This window comes from Pelodiscus sinensis, chromosome 3 (assembly GCF_052426305.1).
Source record: "Pelodiscus sinensis isolate ZL-2025 chromosome 3, ASM5242630v1, whole genome shotgun sequence".
NCBI classification, from domain to species: Eukaryota; Metazoa; Chordata; order Testudines; family Trionychidae; genus Pelodiscus; species Pelodiscus sinensis.
This window is the reverse complement of record NC_143054.1, coordinates 104742559-104768083: the sequence shown is the minus strand read 5'-3', so window position 1 is coordinate 104768083 and position 25525 is coordinate 104742559. Positions and strand designations below refer to the sequence as shown.

Below are 25525 nucleotides of genomic sequence, written 5' to 3'. Positions count from 1 at the left end.
ATATGTAGCTCCAGTGCTGGGCGTGCCCACACCAGTGCTGACTACGCCAGTGCCAGAGGTCCGTAGGGCCAGTGTGTCAGTGCCACTGGTACCTGGGATGAGGGAGAGACCAGCCTGGCCCTGAGGATCTCTCTGGTCTCACGCTCTACGGTACCCTGCGGTGCCGAAGCTGGTGAGGCTGTCAACTCTATCAACTCCTGGGCTGCGTCAAAAGTATCCGGGATAGATGGCCGCATGACCTCCTCCACAGGCAGGTCTTGGTTCTGCGGGGTGCCGGCCCTCACCGGACTTTATTGTCTGCGTGAGGAAGGGGAGGCCGCACGGCGCTCCACCTGTTCACACCGGGTGGGCAATCTCTCTCTCTTCGACTTTTTTGAAGTCGCCAGCACCGGAGACTGGGACCGGTGCCTCGGTGCCAGTCGCCAGCACTGGAGACTGGGACGGGTGCCTCGGTGCCGCTGGATGGCCGGAGCCCCCTATCAACTCCAGAGCACTCCTCACCGACAGCTCCGACTCAGGTGCCGCGGGATGAAGTGTGGACTCCATTAAGATTAACTTCAGCCTGCAGTCTCTCTCTCACTTGGTCCGAGGCTTGAATGACTTACCGATTTTGCATGAATCGGTCAGGTGGCCTTCCCCAAGACACTTGAGGCAGTTCTTGTGCGGATCCCCGCGTGGCATGGGCTTGGAGCACCTTCGACAGGGCTTAAAGCCGTGGGGCCCGGCATGCCCTCCCCTCCCTGAGGGGAGCCGGAGCAGAACAATTAACTACACTAACGACAAACACTTAATTAACTGTGAACTACTCTATTTACACACTAAAGAAACTACTAGCTAAGCTAATGGCAGAAAGAAGGAACTGAAGGGGGAGAGAGCCAGCAGGGGGTTATATGCATGGATATACCAGTGCCATTCTAGGGAGTTCCCTGGCTGGCCCAACTGGTGCTGCTAAGGGCAAAAAGCTTCCAGATCTTGTGCATGGGGCATGCACACACCTAGATGGAATGGACATAAGCAAGCACTCAAAGAACTTTCCCTATTCGTGACACAAACAACCCTGTAGAGAGGCTTCCAATTACTGATCCAAGAAGAATTTAGTGCCCATCAGATCAGAGGATGAGAATTTTTTATGTGCATGTAACATCCATCCCTACTTGCCTGATCTCAAGTGACCTCATGTAAATACCATCTTGTAGAGCTCAAATTCCAGTCCCTTGAAAGTTAAATATCAGAAAAATCTTTGTCCAAAGAAAGGCCCCAAAACACTGCCACCAACCTCATCACCCAGAGTTTTTGCAAGTCTGGCTGAAGTTTGGCTTTCTTTTTAATCCACAGGAGAAATACTTCTGTGTTCTAGCACCAGTCACATAAATCAATATTATACCCTGTTTAATACGCACACTGATTTGCTGGTAATGTTTCAGCTCACAGAGCTTTTGTCAAAATGATTTAAGCAGACAAGACATCAGCCCCCCCCCCCCCATCCATAATGGGTTTTTTCATGCTTAGGTTGTCCTTAACGCACATATCTAGGATCAAGGAGCTTGCTGCTGGAAAAATTGAATTGTTCAGTTGAAAAACATCACAGCCTTTCAATGCATTCAATAGCCCATATTCTAGCTCTCTCTTCTGCAGTGGGTGTGCCAAGTAGGTCAGAGAACTAAACGTTCATTTTATATCTTAATTTATAAAGAATGAATCCTATTATAAGAAGCCTCAAGGGGAACATGCCCAATTAAAAACAACAGTTACTGTTTAAAAATCACAAGAATCAACTTCTCTCAGTTGATACAGTTGAGCATTCCACCGAAGCCGCCTGCACCCTTCCTCAGGCACAGCCTGGGGACAAGAAGAAAGCCATCAGGCCTATCAGGCTAGAAAATTACATTCCAGAGTTGAGCAGTCTCCAAAAATAACATCCAATCACCTGTTTCCTTACACTTAACTTTGGGGACTGAATTACTTGGGGGAACCATCTGAACTCAAATGTTCTGGCAGCACAGGAGGAAAGAGGTGGTGTCTTAAATAGACCCATCAACAGGGGAACCGAGAGGATTGCCAGCTTTTAAGCCAGCTTCCCATGTGTAGTGGCTTCTGTGGAGCTGCCACCCCTGCCAAAAAACAAAAACAAAAAACCCAATGCTTTTTAACATCCCTAATTCAGGGTTAGTGGCTCCTGGCCTCAGAGATGGAATATGCATTTTTGAGACCAGAGTGACAGAACTGGAAGTGCTAAGGGAAACAGAGAGGTACACAGAGGAGACTTTCAGGCACACCATAGAACAGTTCCACCCCCACTGCCATTAAAAATGAAAATCTCAAACAAGGACACCCTCAAGGTGAATCTTAGCAATATAGTCAGTCCTATACTTTCCAGATGATGTCACAGTATCCTCTCACACTGAGGATACCTCTCAAAGAGGAAACCCTAACTATTAGGCGGAACAAGGTGATAATGGAGAGAGATTCAATTAGTAGAAATACAAATATTGAAGTCTTGATACTAACATGGGTGAAGTACAGTGCCCAGTACTAAATGAACAAATTGATATAATAGACATTACAGAAACTTCTTAGATTGTTGATATTCAATGGGACATGGTAATACCAGAGTTAAAATACACCAAATACTGTGTATAGAAATGACAGAATAGGTTGAGTTGGTGGGGGAGTGGCACTATATGTGAAAGAATGTATCATGGCAAATACAATTGTGATGGGGCGGGACCCGCATACCGCGGGGAAGCAGGCCCACCCCGCACTGACCCCGCAATCACCCTGTCGCTAATGGGGGCGGCGCGGGGCTCGGTAAGGGCGTGCGCACACTGCAGCGCGGTGGCTCAGCTGGGCGGTGGAGCAGAAGGCGCCGCAAGTAAACTGCCGGCGGGAGGTGAGGGGGGAGGGGCTGCAGAGGTTGGCGTCGGCCGACGGCGGTGACGTCAGGCGTCCCCGCAGCGGCTGCGGGAAGTTTAAATGGAGGCTTGGAGGAGCCAGAAGGAGGGGGAGAGGAGTGCAGAGGGGAGCGAGGGTGGAGAGCGTAGGTGAGCCATAGACAGCAATAGGGGTGGAAGTAGCCCAGGGCAGGGCAGGGCAAGGATCCGGCGCACGGGTGGGTTGAGGGTCGGTACCCCTCCGGTGGGACAGGTCCTAGGGAGTCTGTCCTTAGGGCCCTGGGCTGGGGTCCGGGAGAGAGGGTGGGCCCGGACCCCCCTCCCCGCACTTCCATGGCTGTAAAAGCACCGACACGGAGAAAGGGGACTGTGACTTGGAGACAAAAGGGGAAAGAAAGGAGGGGGAGCACGGCGAACCCCCACAACAATAAACATCTTAAATGAACTACACTGTACCACAGAATCCCCATGATAAAAATTATATATGCTTCAACAATAAGCATAGCAATAGGAATATATTACCAACTACCTGTCTGAGATGATTATGGGGACTGTGAAATGTTCAGGGAGATTAGAAAGGGTACAAAGGCAGAAAACACTATATTAATAGGAGATATCAACTATCTTCAAATTGACCAGATATATGGCATCTCAGGAAGAAATGCAGAGCTAAAATGCTTAGACACCGTCTGCTTCTTGGAACAGGTTACCCTAGAACCCACAAGGGGAAAGGCAATCTTTGATTTAGTCTTACATGGAGCACAGGATCTGACCCAAGAGGTGAATATAATTGAACCATTTGGTAGTAGAGACCATAAATGTAATTCAGTGTATTATCTGTGTGTGTGTGTGTGTGTGTGTGGCCAAAGCAACACAACTTAGCATTTAAAACGAGCACTACCTAAAAATGAAGCAGCTTGTTAAATGAAAAATAAAAAGGAAGCCACTGGGTAAAATGCCTGCAAACTGCATGAAGACTATGTAAAAACACCAAAACAGAAGGTTGTAAATGTATCCACATGAAAAATGAAAAACGGTTAAAAAAAAATAAAAAAATAGCCATTGGAGGTAAACATCAATTTAAAGGCAAAAAGGCATCCTTTAAAAATGGGAATCCCAGAGTACTACTGAGGAAAATAAATAAGAGTATAAACTCTGGCAAGTCAAGTGTAAAAGTATTACTAGAAAGACCAAAAAAGAATTTGAAGAGCAACTAGCAGAAGACTCCAAAACTAGCAGCAAAACTAAATGTTTAAGTAAATCAGAAGAAGAAAGCCTGCCAAACAGGTAGTGGGGACAATGTCTGATGCTAAATGATCACTCAAGGATGATACAGCCATTGCGAAGAAGCCAAATGAATTCCTTGCATCTGTCTTCATTACAGAGGCTATGAAGGAGAGCCATACACTCAAACCATTCTTTTTAGGTTACAATCTGAGAAACTGTCCCAGAATGAGGCGTTAGTAGAAAAGTTTTCAAACAAATTAAAATTGCAAAGCTATTAACTGTGCTATGTAATCTAGTGCTTAAATAAGTCTCTGTACAAGATGACTAGAGAATACCCAAAATAATGCCAATTTTTAAAAGAAGGATCCAGAGGCAATCATGGCAGTTACAATCCAGTAGGCTTAACTTCAGACCAGGCAAATGAAATGAAACCATTGCAAAAAATGGAATTAGACACACAGATGAAACCAACTTTTTGAGAATGAGTCAAGACAGCTTTTATAAAGTGAAATTATATTTCACCAAGTACTATTCTTGGAGGGGGTCACCAAGCATCTGGGCAGGGTGATGCAGTGGACATAGTGTATTTGGACTTTCAGAAGGTTTCTGCCACTGGGAAAGGTTGCTAGAACCACTCCTTCAGACCAAGAGCCAGCTTGGGGAAGCCAGGCTACAGTGGGTACGGTAGCGTATGAAAACTGACTTGGAAACCAGAATGGCTCCCCACAGGGAAGCAAAGAAGCAGCATAAGAGAAGACACATTGGGAACATGAAGCCAGCCCATACATGGTATGTGTTCCAGAGGTCAGTGGGTGCTGGTAGGGTAGCCTAGCAAAGAGATACTTTTGCTAAAGGTAATGAAAAAAAAAAAGGCAGATATTTTGTTGGAATGGCTATAAAGGAAGAGAGAGGCACTAGAGGACTAGGCAGGAGATTGTTTTTTGGGGGGAGAGACTATTTGGTATCTGGGAGATGGGCAGGCGTTAGCCCGCCCACATCTAAAAGACCTCCCCCCAGCCTGCGGGGAGGGTCCACAGAACCCAGAGGAACCAACTAATTACTAGGCAGGAGATGCATTAAAATGAATGCATTTGTCTTTAATGTTTTAAGGGTTAAGTGTGATCTCCAAGGTGTGACGAGAGTACATTAACGATCTGATGTTCAAAGGCGCTAAGTGCATCTGAAAATCATGTGTTAGACCACTGCTCCACCTCTCTCCTATTCCCCTTCTCCTCTCAAGACATGCAAGCATACATTTGAAAGGCTGTGTTTGCTATGTTCCTTCCTTTAAAATTTTCTAGTTTAATGCATATTCTTAAATGAATGAAGAACAAATGGCTGGCATTGTAAAGTTTCCCATCAAAAGTAGCAATTTCAAAGCAGATGAATTCTTATTTCTTTTCTTTTGTTGATTACTGGATCATTTGCAAATAGGACATTTCTCCTCATAGCTTGTTTCTTAATAAATATATATAATGTCAACCAACCTTGCTTGGAAACTGTAGCAGATTGTAAAAAGTATGTTTTTAAAAGACTCAGATTTCCTAGGAACTGATTAATATGTCTTTATAACAGCACACTTAAAACCAGAAAGTGATGAAATGCCACCAGCTACAAAATATATGTTTTTGATTGAATAACACAAGGATGTCTTTGAACTGAAGGACTGAATTCCAATGAAACTGGAAAATTAATTTGCAATTCCAATGTTCAATAGGGTAGTCACATATTATTTGTAGTATATACAGCACACTTTTTTAAAAAAGCAAACCTCTAATTGCTTGGTTCTTTAAATTTAAATCCGTCATACAGCAGAGAAAGATTACATACTGTCTGTGTCACCAAAGCAGCAAAACTGCAGAAGAATATGAAAAGATTTATTTTTTATTTCCCCGATGTTATTTTCATAAATGTACCTTGAAGCCTGAAATGCTTTCCCATGGGAATAGTTTTTAAAATGTGGTTTATTTCGGAGCTGAGGAATATTAAAGCAGTCTTGTGTTCAAAATTAATTTTATTCCAAATGAAACTTATAGCATATAACCAGACTAGAAGGGAGAAGTGTGATCATTCTGTACCACAAAACTCAAGAGAATGCCATACTTTTTCTTAATGTTACTGCAATATATTCCTTTTATTTATTATTGTCTCCGAGGAAGAATGTTACAATGTAGTGTTTTAAGGAGCTTTTACTTGGCAGCAGAGGAGAGGACACAGCTTGCATACAAACACAGGCAGAAAAACAATTTTATACATAACCTTTCACAGAACAAAAAAGCCACCAAATTGACTACTGAGACCTTTTCAATTCAGGGAATTTTTAAGAGGAGTTCTTGCTTTGATATGATGTGGCCTGGTAAAAACAAAATACCTTGCAGAGAACACAGCATAAAGTTATTTCCATTATTACACATGAAGACGGATCTGAGGTAGAAAGGCGGTCATGGCTTTTCCTCATCTGTAAAACTATTTTCCTTCTCAAAATAACTCTACTACAAATATATTTTTTCTAAGATCAAGGAATCATAATAGCAGATCTCTCCCCTTCCCATCTTGACAATTCCCCCAACCTCCCCCCATCTAAAAATAATAATACTTATCATTCATATAGCATTATTAATTTTCAAAGCATTTTACAGACATTAATTAATTAAGCCTCACAACACCTCAGAGAGGTAAGTATGCATTATCATCCCATTTTACTGAGGAAATGGAGGCAGGTTGATTAAATTCTGTGCATACAGCTTCAGATGGAATCCACATCAGTAATGGGATTAGAATCTGTGCTCAGGCCATGCCTTAAGCATTCATTCATGAGTGAAAATTATGAATGTAGGGCATTCTGGTAGGAACTACCTCAGTGAAAATAGTCCTGAGGTTTACCTGCATGCCATCCAGAATGAATACTTCAGAATCATCAATTTGTAGAATGTATAGGTTCTTCAAGACCAGAGATTTTTCTTCCACATTATGTTAGTATATGATTTTGTTTCCTCAAATGATATCTGAAAATGGATTATTACATGAAATTTACCAATCAAATGTGTGTTTTGAAATTAAAGCAAATGTCCATGCAACATCATAAACTCAACAGTGAAGGCAGAGAAACCCATCACTGGATTGCTAATTTGAATATTTTTACCATAAATCAATGACACAACCTTTCCAAAATTATTCCTGCCTTAAGTACATAACTAAATGAACAACACATGAGCATTTCAAAAATAAAGAGGAAGACTGAATGAAACCATCCAGGTGCCCTGAACTGGTTTAAAGAAAATGCTATAGCCCGGATATTATTGGAAAGGGCTTCTCAATTAATTAAAGATTTCCAAAACAAATATAGAAAATGTCTGTATGTGCAGATGTTATGTATAAAGATGCTGCTAAGTGGTCTTTGCAAATTGGAGAATGAAGCCTTAAAAAAAAAGTTTGGCACAAGAAGTTTTGTCTCTGGGAGAAAATAAGGTTGCATTTCCTTAGAGAGATTTTACTAAAACAACTTAAAATATTGTTAAATCTTCATGTAGCTCTCTCATGATTTCTAAGTTGAAATAAACTTAAAAATAAAACAAAAAGTATTGACAACATAAAACTTGTTAGAAATGCCAGTGTGGTGCATGGCATTTATTACTGAAGTTTTAAAACTGGGTCTGCAATTGTTAAATGGAGCTTACTCTTCACACATGAGCAATAAGATATTTTCTGTTAAATAATAATTGTGCAAGTTATATGAACTTGTTATATTGCCCATCTTGAAGACAACTCAAGGGTCTTCAGAAATCCATCTGGTTAGACGGTTGACACAAGTATAAATAACCTGTACAGAACCACAAATACAACAGAAAATAAATGTTTTACAATGCAAAGAACCGAAAGGAATGTATAAATGTAACATTTTGCTCCAAACCCTATGCAGTACTCTTTACTGTTATTAAAAAGAACATATATAAAGCCCCCGCCCCCTTTCCCAATGTTATATATTTGTACAAATCAAATGACAAATGCATAATCATTCCCAAATACTCCACTATCCATTAATTTACAGTTGCATAGAAAGGGAAGAACAAAAGAACATTGTATCATAAAAACACAACTTCCTCATCTTTGGGTATTCAGTGTTTTACTATTTCAAGTAGAACACACAATCAGAGCTGAACAGTATATTTGAAGGTCCCATGCAGTTTTCTAAGTAGAACTTGTGACTGCTGTTTGTAGAAAAGGGCCATACTGCAGGTCAGGAAATGTTCATTGCCTTCCAAATGAATACTTCACATTGCCTGTAGTGAAACAATGTTAATACATAATGTGAGTACTCCCTCTATAGCATGGGTTCCCAAACTGGGGGGCATGCCCCACTGGGGGGCCGTGAAGAAATTCCAGGGAGGGTGCGAGGTGACCCAGCCACACCTCCCCCCGCCAATCCCACCCCAAGTTTTGCTGCTATTTTTGGGGGTAGGGGTGGTGTGAGGGTTTCTCAAAAATCAAAAAGGGGGGGCGTGATGCTGAAAAGTTTGGGAACCACTGCTCTATAGGGTGCCCCAAACACCCATGACAGTGCCAATAGGAAATGTTGAAATAATTTAAAATAAATGGGGTATTCCAGGTTTTAGGCTACAGGTGCTGGATTCAACAAATCATTAAAGCCCCTGATTAACTATAAGCAAGTGCTAAAAATAAGCCTTTGAAAAGTGCTTTGTGCTACATTCTTTAACAATTTTAGCAATTTAACATTAAAGTTCTTGTTGAATCTGGGCCAAAGGCAGTTGCTGGGTGACCGAAAACTTGTGAGCCTTCTGTGTATTACATTCATAAATGATAGTGCTTAGTATTTACACAGGGAAGTACCTTGCCGAAGCCTAATAGTAAATCAAGTAGGAGAGCTGGAATTAATACGCAATTTATAGCTTCATGCTCAGTCCCTAATCCTGTTGCTTGCTCTTTTTTGCACTGAGGGAATAACACCCCTTCTCCAATAGGTGCAGAAATAGGGGAATGACAGCTTTGGCAGCCTGGCCATCTGCTTTCCATAGTGTATCTCTACAACAGCAGAAGATATGGAACGTTCATCAGAGGACTCATGGGGCACATTTAAAGTCCTCCAAAAGCTGATTTCAATGGTTCTTCTCTGGAAATCAATGTTAAGTTAAACTAGGGAAAACAATTAAAGGGGCTGCAACCCAAAGTTAATTAGTAATTGATAGCAAGCCACAATTTAACTTAGACTCTTCAGAAATGATGATAAATTGAGAAATGCAATCCCATTCTTCTAGATAATTTTTAAAGGCAATTTTAACAGAAAGGTCAAGTTAACTGTCCTCCGTCAAAGTGTACGTGCAGAGTCCACTCTGTTTCCATTATTAAGTAACTTAAAACAAAGCAAAAGTTATTGTAGAAAGTTTCAGAAAGAAATTTAAAAAAACCTCAGAAAAAAAGAGTCATTGTACTAGGGATGTAAGTGACTAGTCAACTACAGGTTGGACCTCACTGGTCTGGCACCCTTGGGACCTGACTGGTCCCGGATGAGGGGATTTGCTGTGCTGCCACCGGGCTAGGACTCCAGGCTGCCCCTGCTGCTCCCTCAGCTCCACAGGGCTTTCTCCAACCCCGCTACTGCGGAGGCCGGAGTGCCACAGCCAGAGCTACGCAGGGGCACAACTCCGCAGCTGCAGCTGGGGAAGAGGCATGAGGCCAGAGCTCCGTGGCCTGGGCCAGAGTTCCCTGGCTGCCACTGAGACTGGGACTGGGACTGGGACTGGAGTTCCCCGGCTGCTGGAGCCAGAACGTGGCCTGAGTGCTGCAGCCGGGGGCGGGGCCAGAGCTCCCTGGCTGCCACTGGGTTTGAAACTCCCTGGCTGCTGGGACCTCCCCTGGGGCCAGAACTCCCCACCATGCCATCCATCCTCCACTTCCTCCCGTGCACACACACACTGAATCACTCTGTGGTCCAGGAACATCCATGGTCCATGTCAGATAAGCATATGTTTATTGGGTTGTCGAGTAATGACTCGACCAGTCACTTCATTCCCTTCTTCTATCAGAGAGAGGCAGCAATGGGGGGGGGGAGGAGGGGGGAGTGCAAGCAGGAGCTGGTGCTGCAGGAATCTGGCTACATTCCAAAGGCAGAAGTGCAGCAGTCGGACCCTGCTTGAGTCCCTGCTCGTCCTGTGTTCTCCTCTGCTCTTCTGCCTTTGGAATGAATGGGTCTTACTATATTTAAAAGGCAGAGTCACAGCCGGGATAGCGAGCGCCCCACTTCGCCCTTATCGACTAATTGAGTAGTCGATGGAAGTTCCATCGACTACTCGATTAGTTGATTAATCAAACTAACATCTCTACTTTGTACTTTTGATGTCTAAGGTTGTATTGTTCCACAACTCCCAGTTCTTAGGCCAAGCCATTTCTCTGCACGCACACTTTGACGAAGGACAGTTAACTTGACCTTTCTGTTAAAATTGCCTTTAAAAATTATCTAGAAGAATGGGATTGCATTTCTCAATTTATCATCATTTCTGAAGAGGCTAAGTTAAATTGTGGCTTGCTATCAATTACAGGGCCAAGAAAATTAGACTATTTGTTATTTATAAACATATGAATTACTATTAATAGCATATGCTATTTTTGTTATTTATGTTTCTATAACTTATAACAGGTATTACTGAAATTTTATGAGCAAAGATTACATCCAATAAAAAAGTAGCCTTTGTTTTTTAATTACCTTTTTTGACTTACTGATAGCAAAAATCAGTAGCATTTAAAGCAAACTAGTTTGCTTTGTTTTTGTCAGCTAAATGTGTCTACCTGATAGCCAATCATTCATTACAAAGACAAAGGAACTCTTCTGCCCGTATTACATTAGCACTACTGGAAGACTGTACTACCATGCAACATATACCTTACCTGTGATCTGCTAGCAAGACTTGCTGTAAATAAATAAATAAAAAAGTTAAAATTCGAAAGTGCAGAACAGTGTGAGAATTAAATGTTATTGTATTAACTAAGATTGCAGCACCAGGAGAGGAAAATGTTATATTTGAACGTCATAAAAGGTAAAAGAACTGGCCGAATGGTGCTTTGAAGGCTACGGCATAATTTTCTTAGCATCAGAATTACTCTAATTTATAACATTATTGTAAAAACTGAGCATCTGAAGTGATTTGCTGACAGTCAACACTTTGTACCTTATGTTACTATTTAATATTTAAGATTGTTGCATTACAGTAGTTCCTGAGAAATACATGAGAGTAATTTTAGAACAATTTATAAATATTATAAATATCGTGTTGACTATATCAATCACTCATAGCTCATTATGAGTTCATAACAACAACAGCTGATAATCATCCCTTAGGAATCAAAAACTATATGGACTTGTACACTAACTTCCTTAGGATTATGCTCAATGACCAGGCCCCAGTAATGCTTTCCTTGTTCCACAATATTTTTTTTCTGATTGATTTACTTTCAACCCATTTTAACAGAAGAGGCCAGTGCTATAGCTAGCAAGATTTACAAAGTGTATTTACAAAGGTCAGTGAAAGAGATCCGACAATGTAGGAGAGAGAGTAAACGTCAGAAAGAACCATAAACACATAGGAGTTTGTGAAATATTCTTGGCAAATATGCAGTGAGCTATATTCCATATACAGCCCCAGGTATTTTTTTTAATTAAATTGAATATGTTTCAGGAAGTCTTGACAGCCAAATGAAATGGGAAAAGCCTTACTCAGTGGTGTTTTCACAAAAGAACTGTTTTTCAGCCTGTTAGTAAGGTTACAAATCACAGATTAATAATTCACTGTCATTAGAATATCTAGCTACCCCTTTGTGACAAATTGGAATGGAGTGTATACACCAACTTCCCCCTCTGCTATATGCTAATTAACTCCAGTCTTAAGACAGAGGCTGTGACTAAATTGCACCCTTTCCAGTCTCTATGTGTATTGCAGATGCATACAGGCCTGTGCTCCTGTGTAACATATCTGTGTACTAGTACAAAGCATGTTTTTTACCCCAGTGGGCATTTCAAAAAACTAGGATAGCCTACAGACTGCTCTGCTAAGCATGAGAACGGTCCATTAGTTTTAGCACTAGCTTTGGTCTGCCACAGTCTTCCTGGTGACCCTGGTGATTTAGCTTCTTTGTGCCTCAATTCCCCATTTGTAAAACTGGGACAATAGCACTTTCCTACCTCACGGATGTTTTGTGAAGATAAATGCTATGTCTATAGTAGAGTGCTTGTGGCAGTACAGTTGTATCTATGCTGATGGGTGAGGCAGCTGTGCACATGGAAACAGATACCTAAGGGACTTTAGCAAGGTTCCCTCTAAGCTATGCAGCAGCATGGCTCCACAGCTGCTTAATGAGCCCTGCCCACCAGGGGCTCAGGGCTCCGTGCATGGAGCTGCCTGAGGCTTGTTGCTCTGTTCTCAGCAGGAAGCTGCTGCTGTAGCTAAATGAGAAGTGCCCCTCCCCAGCCAGGAAGCAATGTGCATGGACCCCTGAACCCTAACTAAATAGGGCTCATTAAGCAGCTCAGGGCTGTGCTACTGCACAGCTTAGAGGGGACCTTGGGCTTTAACATTGGAAATGTTGGCCCTGTGGGATTGTAGGGACAGCAATTTAACAGGGGTTTTGAACATCTCACTATCTACAAGATGAGAGTCAGGCCCCTAAATTCTGTAGATCTGGGTGCCCCCATCTCTCTGTGAAGTTACAGAGAAATGGTGGCATTGGGCAACTCGTAGGAGAAGCACTGAACCTCATAGGAACAGTCATGCTGGCAGTTACTGCAGAAGATATTTAATACTCACATTGCTAAAAAGATGAGATTATTGAAGCATCGTGTACATTTAGTACACATAAGCGACGTAGCTTTAACACTGTTACAAGGCTCCCATTAATTATAGCAGTTTGTGGAATCTGCTTTAGTCTGGAAGAACTCAATTCTTATTTGCTGCAAAAATTCTTGTTTCCTCCAGTAGTGGTCAAGGTCTATACACCTTTATGAAACTTCTTTATGAAAGAAGTATGTTACCTGATAGTCTACTTGTCATAAAAAACCCTGTAAATTGAGCTCTAATAATATGAAACCTTATCTAGGAGAGAAAAGAAAAGAAAAAAATGCTGATAGAACACACAACAGAACATCCCCCCACACTCTGAAAAACAAATATCTTGGAAATCAGCATCTGCTTTCAGTGGCAGAGAGAGCCTCTTCATTTCTCAGAGGGCATTCTTATTTTTCATAATCAATTTTCCCCTTTACAACTAGTCTGGGGGAAAAAACAAAAACAAACACATTCTTGACAATAGAAAAGGTCAAAAGCATTTTCTCTGTTGAAGATAATGGGCCCTTATGGTCCCATAGACCAGTTAATATTATTAAACACACAAAGCTTTCCCTTTTGCTTCACTCATCTGAAGAAGTGGATTGCGCCCAGGAAAGCTCATGATATATATAGATAGAGAGAGAGAATTTGTTAGTCTCTAAGGTGCTACAGGACTACTTTTTTTTTTTCCTAATCCATGTTTGGAATTCTTAGAAACTGCTACAATAAAAAATAATTAGCATTTGTATGTTTCAACTGCAAATTAACTATGTCAATTGCTGGGCATCTTAAGAGAACAATTAAGGCTCATTAAAAGTGTGGGAAGAAAGATAAGAGGGGTTCTGGAAGACCACTTTTCTAATCTGTTCATTGTATCATTGTGCTCACTTGGCTGTACAAGAGCAAGATAATTATTCCCGTTTTCCTCTGGGCCTCCCCTCACTAGGATTGGCCAGGCGAGGACAGGAAGGCATCAGGCCATAATCAACTATGGTTGTAATGCATGAACAGGTCTACAGCAGACATCCCAGCAGAACAGCAAATAAGCTATTATGCTTCAGTCATTGCTGTCATTAGTGGCTGAGAGACAACGTGACTCATCTAATGTACATGCAGTACCCATACACTTTTATCATAACTCATCATCTAGCAGAAGTCATTCTGGAACACACATTGAATAATACACATTAGATGTTTTTCAGCAATAATTACATACCCTCTTCATTCTCAACATGGTAGGAGGAGATACTTTTTGTGTTTTCCATTCACTGCAGTGACAAGGAAACAGTACCAGAACTACCGATTGACTTCATATGAGTTTCTGGAACCTCTTAGAATCAGGCCCTTAACATGCAATATAGTGGGCTGTGGCTAGTAACTTAACACTGACTCAGGACCTCAAGGGACTGTTGAAACAAACCGTGTTTTGCGAGATACTAATTTGCTTTCTCAAAATTTGTAAAATGCATTCTCTCTGATGCAATACTTGAAAGACATGAAAAGTGTGTAGAAAAGATAAAGGGAGTGTTTTAATAGGGTTCAGGAGAGCTTGCAAAACAGACTATAATAGTGAATGGATAGCTGATTTCTTTGCTAGGGATAAAAGATTAAAAACAACTATTTTTTTAAAAAGACCTTTTTACAAAGCCATTACCGAACAACAGAGCTTTCAAGCATTTATGGATTTTTTGATCTTGCTTAGCTAATACTGAAAACAAATTTAGATATTACAAATACCAGCTCCCTGCAACATCCGTCTGCCAGGAACAACAATAATGTATACAAAATTCTGGCAGAACTAAAGGGTTTCTCTCTTTGAACAGAGAATGCATTGACACTCACCAGGAAGAGAGGTCAGCAGATACATACAATACCTGCTATAAAGAACTCTCAGACGTCTGACATGCCTTTAGAGGTAGAATCTTTTCTAGGGAGCCTTCACAACACTGCAAGAGAGACCATGATTCTACCCCCCTCCTCCCCACCCCAAAGCCTTCCAACTTCTCCCCATGGCTGGCCCACTCTTCATGCCTTTCCTGAATGTCAACAAAGTGTCCTTTCTGTGGGGCATGGCAGAAGGCATTTGAGGAAAGTAACTGAGCTTCACCCCTTCGATACATAAGAGGGTGCTCTCGCTTCATGAATTTAAGTGGATCAATCTGGTCAGGCTCAGGAGGAAGTGTGTGTGCTCAGTCCTGATGTGTGTCTCAGTATTCTATATGGTTATATTTGATCTATTTGAAGATATTTTAATTGAGCTGGTTATATGTTACTTGCCAGTTAACAAGGTTCCCTCTAAGCTGTGCAGCAGCATGGCCTCGCAGCAGATTCATGAGCCCCAGCCAGGGGGTTGGGGCTGCTACTCACAGAGCTGCCTGATGGAGGGAGAGGCAATTCTCCCTCAGCTACAGTGGCAGCTCCCTGATGAGGACAGAGCAGCAAGTTTCTCCCAGCTCATCGGGAGGGGATGTGTCCCTACCAGCTGGGAGAGACTTGCTACTCTGTCCTCAGCAGGGAGCTGCCGCTGTAACTTGGCCAGGCAGCTCCGTGCGCGGCAGACCCGAGCTCTTAGGTAGGGCTCATTAAGCAGCTGCAGGGCTGTGCTACCGTGCAGCTTAAAGGGAACCTTGGTGGTGAATGAAAGCAGGCAGGTGCTATATTATTAACATGCTCATTTCATGTCAGAACGTAAAAGGTAATGCTGGTGCTCCCCCGACCAGGAGGAGCCATTGCCTAGAAAATTGCACAGAAGGTCAATGGTGCAAGTGAAGGACCCAATCCTGCAGCTCCTACTTTTCCCCAACCATCACTAAATTCAAGAGAGATCACAGGGACTCAGGATTCTAGGGGCTAAATTCACTGCTGGTGTAAGTGGGCATAACACTGTTTACATTAGCACAGAATCTGGCCTGGTATCTCCATTTCTTCTTCTAGACAGAAAGGAAGATTCTGTCTAAAGCAATCTGCTTTTCATTAAGTAGGCCATATTCAAGTGATTTTTTTTTCTTTTTTAAACACAGGATGATTCTGATTTCATTTGGCTTCATTTTATCACTCGCTATGTATGCTGAAGTTTTAAAAGAACAGGATTACACAGCCATCACATCTTGGCAAACATTTTTATCAGAGTAAAGCTTCATTTTTCTTAGTCAATATTCTGTGTAGGACTTATTTGAAAATAAGCTTCGTATCTATACTGCTCTGTGTTATCTTTTCAGAGAATGACAAGGAAAAAGAATCAAGAGGTTTGGGGAGAAAAGAAAGATTATGCTTAACACTTACAGCAGCAAGTAGGAAATGTGCTGTTGATTTGTTCCATGACATCTGTTAGATCTGTGTTGGTATCATGAGGTGGAACTAACAAGTCATCTGCACATGAGACAACAAGATAAGCAATGCATTTTATAATGAAAAAAAAACCAAAAGGGACGCAACAGATTCTGAAAGTCATTCCCGTCTAACAAACTGACTACATGCTCTTACATTTAAATGGAAACCCCCTAACTGAAGCATTTGTAATGGCTGATCTCATTTTTCTATTATTAAAGCTCTTAACTACTATGCCTGAGATTTAACCAAAGGGAATTGTCCACATGAAGCAGAACGTAAGAATTTACTGTTAAAATAAATTATCCTCTCATCTTGTTAAGCCTATTGGGACAGCCACACATTTGATATTCTCCTCTATTTTCAAACAATTTATCATGTAATTTCCAAAGCAAACAAATCAGAGATTTTTCAAAAAGATTATCAGGAAGATAAGCATTTTGTTCAATATGCCTCAGCTAACCCATCAATGCAACTGTTTTTCAGGCCATTTCTTTCTTAAAGGGCTTTTTAAATTTAGCAAATGAACTGATTAAGGAAATATGGTTGCTTCGCTTTTGACAGTGTTATTAAAAAGCACCTTATATAAATCTATCAATTCATGAAACCAGCATGACAAAAGTTTCACATCACATTTAAATTTTGTATGCCAATAATGAAAGAAAATGCCATAGTATGAAAAACAAAACAAAATAAAAAAAACAAATATATTTGTTATACTGTTTCCATAGCATGGGAAGCAGATTGTAGTTCAATGATCTGCACAACAGGAGTACTAGTTGCTCCCCACTTCTTAGCAAAGATTTAATCACTGAGGCCTGGGCTCAGGATTTTAACCCTGCTAAGGGTTTTAAGCAGATGCTTAAGTACAACTGAAGTCAATGAAAAATTTGAAATAAGTGTTGCTCTGATAAGGATGGATTTAAGTATGTGCTTCAGTGCTGTCCTGAACTAGATGCAGTCTCCAGTAGTAGTATAGCTCCATTACATTTATAAAACACTATCTATGTAAGATAATTGTAATGAAAATGTACATCAACTGTTAAAATAAATGAATAAAGTACATTCATTGAACCAAGTCTGATGCATTTGTCCTGGTTTTTTTTCTGTGTTTATCTGTAAAGCTTTTCCCAGCCACTTGTACAAATTACTGAGTTTTTAATTGAATAAGATTTACAATACTCATTTAGGGTAAGATCCACCCACGTGAAAAGGGCATGAACAACTTAAATCCCACTGAAGTCCTAACAAGTACAAGTCTTTTTTCATCAGAATGTCACTGTAAGAAAAGGTTCATTATACCCAGAATAGCATTTAGAAGCCCAAAATGATACTTCCTATTTTCTGTTTTTAAAGAAAAAGTGCTTTGCATCACACATGCTGTGAGAAGCTTACCACTGCTGTAATGTTCCTAAAGTCTAGTGGAATTTAATTTTTCCCTCGGTGCATTAAAAGATTGTGCGAGTAATTCCCCTTCTCAGAAGTGAGAGAAGACCAACTAATATAGACTATCATCCATTACTGATTAAAAAACCAAGCTCTCTTTCCCCAAATCACAACACTATATTATTCTTCACATGGTGGCCAGTTCTAAAAACGCTATCCATGGTAGTGTGTTTTGCACAAAGCAGCACTGGCTGGTATTGCTACTGAAGGCGTACATCAGTAAAGCTGGTTGCAATCATTTGGGCTGTGTCTAGACTACATCCTTCTTTCGACAGACGGATGTAAATTAGACACTTCGAAATTGCAAATGAAGCAGGGATTTAAATATCCCACGCTTCATTTGCATAATCGTGTAATGGCGCTTTTTTGAAAAAGCACCATTTTGAAAGTAAAATCGTGATCTAGATGCGGTTTGAAAATAAAACTGAGGTCTAGACGCGGTTCTTTCGAAAACGGCAGGCTTTTTCGAAAGATCCTGTACGCCTCAATTTTTGAAGCGTACAGGATCTTTTGAAAAAGCCTGCTGTTTTCAAAAGAACTGCGTCTCGACCGCGGTTTTACTTTCGAAATGGCGCTTTTTCGAAAGAGTGCCATTACGCAATTATGCAAATGAAGCACGGGATATTTAAATTCCCGCTTCATTTGCAATTTCGAAGTGTCTACTTTACATCCCTCTGTTGAAAGAGGGATGTAAGTCTAGACACAGCTTTGTACACAAACGTGGCACAATATCTGACCAAAGTACTAACCTGGCTGATAAAACTGTGAGCTGGCATCCTGATCAAGTGAGTAGCTGTGAGCAGAATACTGGGGTGACGAACAGGGAGAGACTCCATTAACTCTGGAATCTGATTCAGGCTAAAAAAAGTTTAAGAAATATAATTCCATTATTATAATAATCCAGAAATATATGTAAATTATATGTACTGAGTCGCAAATGTTTGCTCATGTTGCTCCCTTTTTAATCACAGACATCCCTTTTTTCTTCCTTTTTTCCTTCTCATGTTATTTCTTGTTTCCTTTTAATTCTCTGCCACTCATTTCTATTCCCATGTGGTCTGATCTCAGGAAGATAACAAGTTATAAAAAAGATTTGACCTTTCAATATTGTCACTGTCAGACTCCAATTAGGTCCCACATTTTAAGGCAGTATTTGTGCATAGTGTACCAATCTCCGTCACACAAAACAGTTCACTCTTCTTGCCAAAACCAATTGATCAGGGCAGAAAGGGAGAATATGAAATGATAATACAAAGGTGTTTTGGGTGTTCCATTAGTCTGTCTTAAAAACCTTATGAGAGTTTAACTCCAAACAGTGTTATACAACTTTATAAAATTCTCCCTTTCTCAAGCAAATATTAGCTTTCAGTAAGAGTTCTGTGCAAATGAAGATTCAAACCTCAGATGCTTTTGTTGTAGCTTATTATAAAATGCATGGAGTATGAAGTTTTAAAATGTGTGTGTGTGTGTGTGTGTGTGTGTGTGTGTGTGCGCGCGCGCATAAATATGAATATAGCTGAACCACTTGGTGATAGTGGCCATAAAATAATTAAACGTAATATCATGGGGTGGGGAAGAGGAGATTCCAGAGAAACTCAAAACAGTACCATTTAACATTAAAAAGGGGGAACTATTCAAAGATTAGAAGCTAAATGGAATTAACAGGAACAGTCACAAGACTGAAATGCCTGCAAGCTGCACAAAACTTTTTAAAATCATCATAAGGCTCAAAGTAAATGTATACTCCAAATTAAAAACAGAACAGTAAAAGAATTTTAAAAAAGCCACCATGGATAAACAGCAAAGTAAAAGAGGCAGTGAGAAGCAAAATGACTCCCTTTAAACATTGGAAGTCACATCCTAGTGAGGAAAATAGAAAGCAGTGTAAATCTCTGGCAAATGTAAAAGTATAATTAGAGAGGCCAAAAAAGAATTTGAAGATCAACTAGAAAAAGACACAAAAACTCCAAGCAAAAACATTTTCAAGTACTTCAGAAGCAGAGAGCCTGTGAAGCAATCTGTCAGCACTGAACTACCAAGGTGCTAAAGGAGCACTAAAAGATGAGGCCATTTGGAGAAGTTAAATGAATTCTTTGCATCGGTCTTCACTACAGAGTTTGGAGGGAGGTATTTCCCATACCTGATCCATTCTCTGAATAAGCATCCCAGACTGAGGTGTCAATATAGGTGATCTTGGAACAAATCCATACATTAAACAATAGTAAATCACCAACACCACATGGTATTCACCCAAGAGTTGGGAAGAAACTCAAAAATGAAATTGCACAATTATTAATGAGGAACTGTAACCTATCACTTAAAATAGGTCTCTATATACCAGATGACTGGAGAATAGCTAATACCACACCAATATTTAGAAAAGCTCCAGAGGCAATCCTGCCAATTACAGGCCAGAATGCCTAACCTTCAGTAAAAGAGAAATCAGTTGAAGCTATAGTAAAGAACAGAAATAACAAAGACAAACACAGTGGCTATGTCTAGACTGCAGCTCTTTTCCCAGATACCGGAGGTATCCCAGAAAAGCTATGCTGCATCAAAGGAACGCATCCACTTTTCTGAAATTTTTTTGGAAAAGGGGATGCGCTCTTTCGCCATTCCTGTAAACCTCATTTCACGAGGAAGAAGGGATGTGTTGAAAGAGGAGGCTTTTATGAAATTTGGCACGATGTAGACACACCAAATTCCAGAAAAGCCTCTTTCAAAAGAAAAGTGGAAAAAGATATGCATACTGAGGTTCGCAATTTGTGTAATTTTTTCTGACTTTTCTTTGTAGTGTAGACATAGACAGTATGTTGAGGAAGAGGCAACACAGCTTTTATAAAGGAAACCATGCCTCACTAATCTATTAGATCAACAAGGAGTCCTGGGTGTACCTTAGAAACTAACAGATTTATTAGGGCATAAGCTTTCATGTGTAAAACCCACTTCATCAGATGAACTGGAGCGGAGGTTACAGAGGCAGGGCTACATATATTGTGTTAATGAGGCTAATCAAATCAGGGTGGAAGTGGCTCTTTCACAACATTTGGTGTGGAGATGTGAATATCAAAATAGAGGAATTCTTTAAGGGAGTTAAATACATGTGGACAGGGAGGATACAGTTGATAGAATGTACTTGTATTTTCAGAACACCATCCACAAGACCTCTCACTGAAAGCTCATAAGCGTAGTAAGTAGTGATTATATTTAGTTAGAGAATACAGGTTCAACATCTTTGATCCAGCAACAGCTGTGATCCCTGGCTGTTGCCAGACCAGAGAGCCTCAGCGGCTGGGAACAGAGGCTGGCTGAGAGCCCAGTGGCAGAGAGGCTGGTGGCCGGGAGCCTGGTCAGAGCTAGGTTGGGGATCCTGGTCAGAGTGGTTGGGGATCCAGCCAGGGCCAGAAGCAGAGCTGGGCTGGCATGGACTGGAACAGGAATGGGCCAAAGATGGGGGCGCTGGCAGCTGGGATCTAGGGCAGGAGTCAGGAGTGGAGCAGCTCAGGCTGCCCAGAGGCAGGGAGGTGGACTGGTAGCAGAGGCAGCAGTTGGGTTGATGGCTATAAGGGGAGCCTGAGTACAAGGGCTTGTGACCAGGAGGGTCCTGGTGGCCCCCAGGAGAGCCTGGAAGCCAGCAGCAGAAGGGCCAGCATTGAACTCCTCCAGTTTGGCAAACTCCCTGGTCCTGAAGGTGCTGGACCTGAGAGGTCCAACCTATATATGTATTCGTACATATATATATATATATATATATATATATATATATATATATATATATATATATATATACACACACACACACACACACACACACACACACACACACATTTTATATATGCACACACACTAATGCATATCAAATGGAAAAACATCAAACTATTGGCTCAATGTAACAACTCAAAAACATCCAAAGGGCTTTTGTTCAAGCATTCATAAAAAAGTCACCGAGGAAGAGACTAGTCATGGAAAATTCTAGTCCCAGAGTTAAAATATTTTAAGGCGCTGTTGGCACAGGTTTGCAATCTTAGCTACAATTAGCACCACTGTTATCATGTATGTTACTGAATAAAAATTACTCATCTTCCATAGTTTTAAACTGTGTAATTTAATTAAACCTAAAAAAATATCCACAGAAATTATTTTAAAGAATAATGTTTTAGAACTAAAGTGCAAACAATTACTATGTAACATTATGACTTTTAAAAGTTAGACTGAAAAAGTATCTAGAATCACCAAGAATGATGTTTAATCAATTCAGGGAGTAAGAAAAGGATGAAAAAACCTAAATTCTGCACCAAAAAACTCTGCTCTCCTTTCCAGCCTTAAGTGGAACATTTAATTTCCTCAAACAATTTCTAGCTATAAGATACGAGGAAATTGTTCAACGTTATGAATTTGTTTCCCCCCTCCATATATAATATAAAAAAGAAAAAGGAAATTTTCTGTTGGGCACTTCAACAAAGCTGTTTTTCCCCCTCTCCAAACCTCATCTTGCTTTCATTATGGCAATGTCAACTCCAGCTTTGAATAAGAAGTATAAATCAAGGAACACAAGTCTATATTTAGGGGAGAAAGAAATATAAATGCTTTCAGGATTTCCAGGGTGTTTTATTATTAAGAAGCTCACAGCCATGGTGGCTGACTGCTGTGTAGCCACGTCGCTTGTCATTTAACTTCAAACTCAAATTCAATGAGAGAATCTAGGTAAAATGTAGCTTATTTCTACCTCTGGACCCCTTGCTCCATTCATCTGAAGAAGTGGGTTGTGCCCACGAAAGCTCATGAGACTATCTACATTTTTTGTAGTATAAGGTGCTATAGGAACATTTGTTGTTTTTTCAGTTATGCCTACACAGCGGTGTTATTCTGGAATAACTGATGTTAGTTCGAACTAACATAGTACACGTCTACAGTACAAGCCTTTATTCTGAAATAATGTCGATCTGGAGGACGTCTTACTCTGACTCATGGTAATCCTCATCTCACAAGGAGCAAGGGAAGTCAAAGGAAGAGTGTTCTTCCTTTGACTTCCTGCAGCATAGACAGCACCAAAAGCCAAATTAAGCTATTTCAACTTAAGCTATGCAATTGATGTAGCTGAAGCTGCGTGGCTTAATTCGACTTTAGCCCTGCTGTGTAGATGTACCCTTACAGACTAACATGGATACCATTCTGAGACTAGGTAAAATGAGTTTGTTGGTTAATCCACACCCAATGAAGACCAGGGTAGTCAGAAAGCTATTACACACTACTTGGTACAGCCACTAATCTCAGCTTGGGAAAAGCCTAGAAAAACAGTGGCATAGAGATAAATGGTCAATCAAGAGGCATTGCTTCTTCTGGAACAAGTTAGGTCAGTGGCATGACAGCTGCCTATGTGCTTAACAGGTAGACAGATTAGTGAGAGAGAGAAAATTTGAATTGTCAAAAGTTATCAGAACCATGGCTCGTTTTGGTCACCTAACCTCTGTAACTGTGAACCAAAATGTTCAGAGAAGGGTCAGGGAGAGGATTAGTATTATGTCTGGACTTCATACAAAGTAATATTATTGCAACCAACACTTTCGAATTTCAGATATAGATAAAGTGGATTAAGCGTGGCGAGAGGTTACAAAACCAAGATTAATTGGGATAGAAAGGAGATGTTGAGGGATTTAGATAATGAGGTAGTGATGAAAACAGATTATTTCCTCTTATTATGCCATTTCATAGTATGAGAAAAAGGAGCTTGCTTGGTAAATTCAACAGCAGCTAAATGTAGAACAAAAGGAGACACTTCTGTACTCATCTTAATCTGTAGTCAGACTGTGGACTCCATTGCCACAGGAGGTGAGAATCAAATATTGCAACTGGATTATAAAACAGACATATTCAAAGTGAGGCAGCTAGTTACATTATAAAAACTGGGATAAAAAAATACTTTCCTTTGCACTAGGGCTGCTTTGTGCTATATTCCTGGACAAAGAAAATCCAGAAAAACAAAGGTAGTATGAACGCATGTGCATTTTACTCCCCAATCCCAATTCATTTTGATGAAAAGACAAAGAAGGAGATACAGGCAGGCTCTTCTCCAAAGAATTCAAATTTTAAAGAGAAGTTTCTGCATTTTAGTGGATGTTTCAAAACTTGAGTGTGAACAACCTTTCTAAATAGTACCTAGGTACAATAGCACCTAGTATGTCCCATACAACTTTTCATGCAAAAGGAAGTTGTCAGGGTTTAGAGGCTAAAAACAATAAGAAATTCTTTATTGTTCCCTTGTCAACTGCAGTTGCTTTTCTACCTACTTGTGGGAAAGATAAGGAGCCAGAGGAAACTGCACCCACCTCAGAGTCTTCTGCTAGGTATATCTTTTTTCCACTATTCAGAAAAGGAGGGAAACTAAGTTCTCTGCTTTTAGCAAAAAAGGGGGAGCTCCTGCCCGGGAGTACCTGGGGCTCCCATGTACTGCTCCTCCTATTCCTGTGACCAGTGAAGTAACTGGCAAGTGCCCATTTACTTCAATAGTGCAGAATAAGAACCATCTGTTTAACGGATTAACCAAGTAGGAAAGAACCGCCACAGATGTTTAATGTCCCCAGTAATACAGTCTTGTTTTTGTGTGACATGGAACCTGTAGCTTCTAAAGGAGCTGAAGACGACAAAGACGCTTTTGTTTTTATTTCTGTTCTTTATGATTAACATGTCACCATCAAAACTGTCACATCTCGGTTCTCTTTTACCTCCATGTTTGGCACTATAATCAATCAAACAGATAAAACTTGACAATGTTGTGTGACAGCTACCAATCTTCTGGGCTTGCTAAAATAAAAATAGCATGCTTACCTCTTAATAGTGACCTGGAATAGGTGAATATAAATGTAAGTGCATGCATATTTCTGTCACATTTGTTCCCTAAAAGATTTCCTTCAGCACTCCCACATCAAGATCACACTGTTACGGCAGGACAGTTTTTAACTTTCATTAGCGTTCTCCCTACACATCTGTGCATAGAAGCATCTACTCTGCATTTATTGGAAGAAAAAGTACTAGTGCTTTTAGATTCGTTGACAGATCGTTAGCCCAAACAACGATCATGTGGTTACCCTGCTGAAACTAGGCAGCTGAATGAGAAAAGACGGTCTCACAGTTGACAGAAGACAGAAACAAACAGATGAGGAGAAATGCCAGTGATGGCAAAAAAATTACTGCAAATAGGACAGTCTATTTTCAGACGAATACTAGTGATTATTGTAAAGAAACATTGTGACAGTTAGCTAATCATCCTTCTCATCAGTGATGAAAAAAGATCTCTTAAATCACATTTTTTAAAACAGATTTATTTGAGGAAATCAATAACATTAAAGGAAAAGCAATAAATAAAATGTATTGGGACATTCATAAAGCTTTAATAAAAAGCCCTCACAAGAAGCTCTCAAGAAAATAAAGAAGAGTCAGTGTTAAAGGTAGACGTTTCTCATGGATTAGGAACTGGCTAAGAGACAGAAAATGAAGCAGGAATAAATGGTCAGTATGGAAGAAGGTTAATATTGGATGTCCCAAGGAGCCACCCTAAGACCAGAGGTGATAGTAAATGCATTAATGGTCTCTCTCATAAGACAAAGCGAAGTACTTTGAAAGTATTCTCTTGAAAGTACAGTAAACTTCTGATAATCTGGCAACTTTAGGACCCAGAGGGTGCCGGATTATCAAATATGCCAGACTATCGGAAGTGGGGACTATGAGGGGTCTGGTGTGGGGTGGGGGGGGGGGGGATGTCACTCCAGACCCCTCAAAGCCCCCCCTTCCGATAGTCTGGCTCTG

General features: G+C 40.6%; 1 protein-coding gene across 9 annotated transcripts in view; it reads right to left on the bottom strand.

The window, feature by feature from the left end:
• Window positions 1-6221: 6221 nt before the first annotated feature.
• Window positions 6222-25525, bottom strand: part of UTRN (utrophin) — a 559106-nt gene continuing 539802 nt past the window's right edge. For all 9 annotated transcript variants that reach the window (XM_075924350.2, XM_089777288.1, XM_075924351.2 and 6 more), the window contains 4 exons: window positions 18472-18580; window positions 16232-16318; window positions 11019-11041; window positions 6222-8398 (listed from right to left, as the gene is read on the bottom strand). In XM_075924350.2, coding sequence (XP_075780465.2) covers window positions 8390-8398; window positions 11019-11041; window positions 16232-16318; window positions 18472-18580 — 228 coding nt within the window. In that variant the 3' untranslated portion in view covers window positions 6222-8389. The remainder of the gene's footprint in view (window positions 8399-11018; window positions 11042-16231; window positions 16319-18471; window positions 18581-25525) is intronic.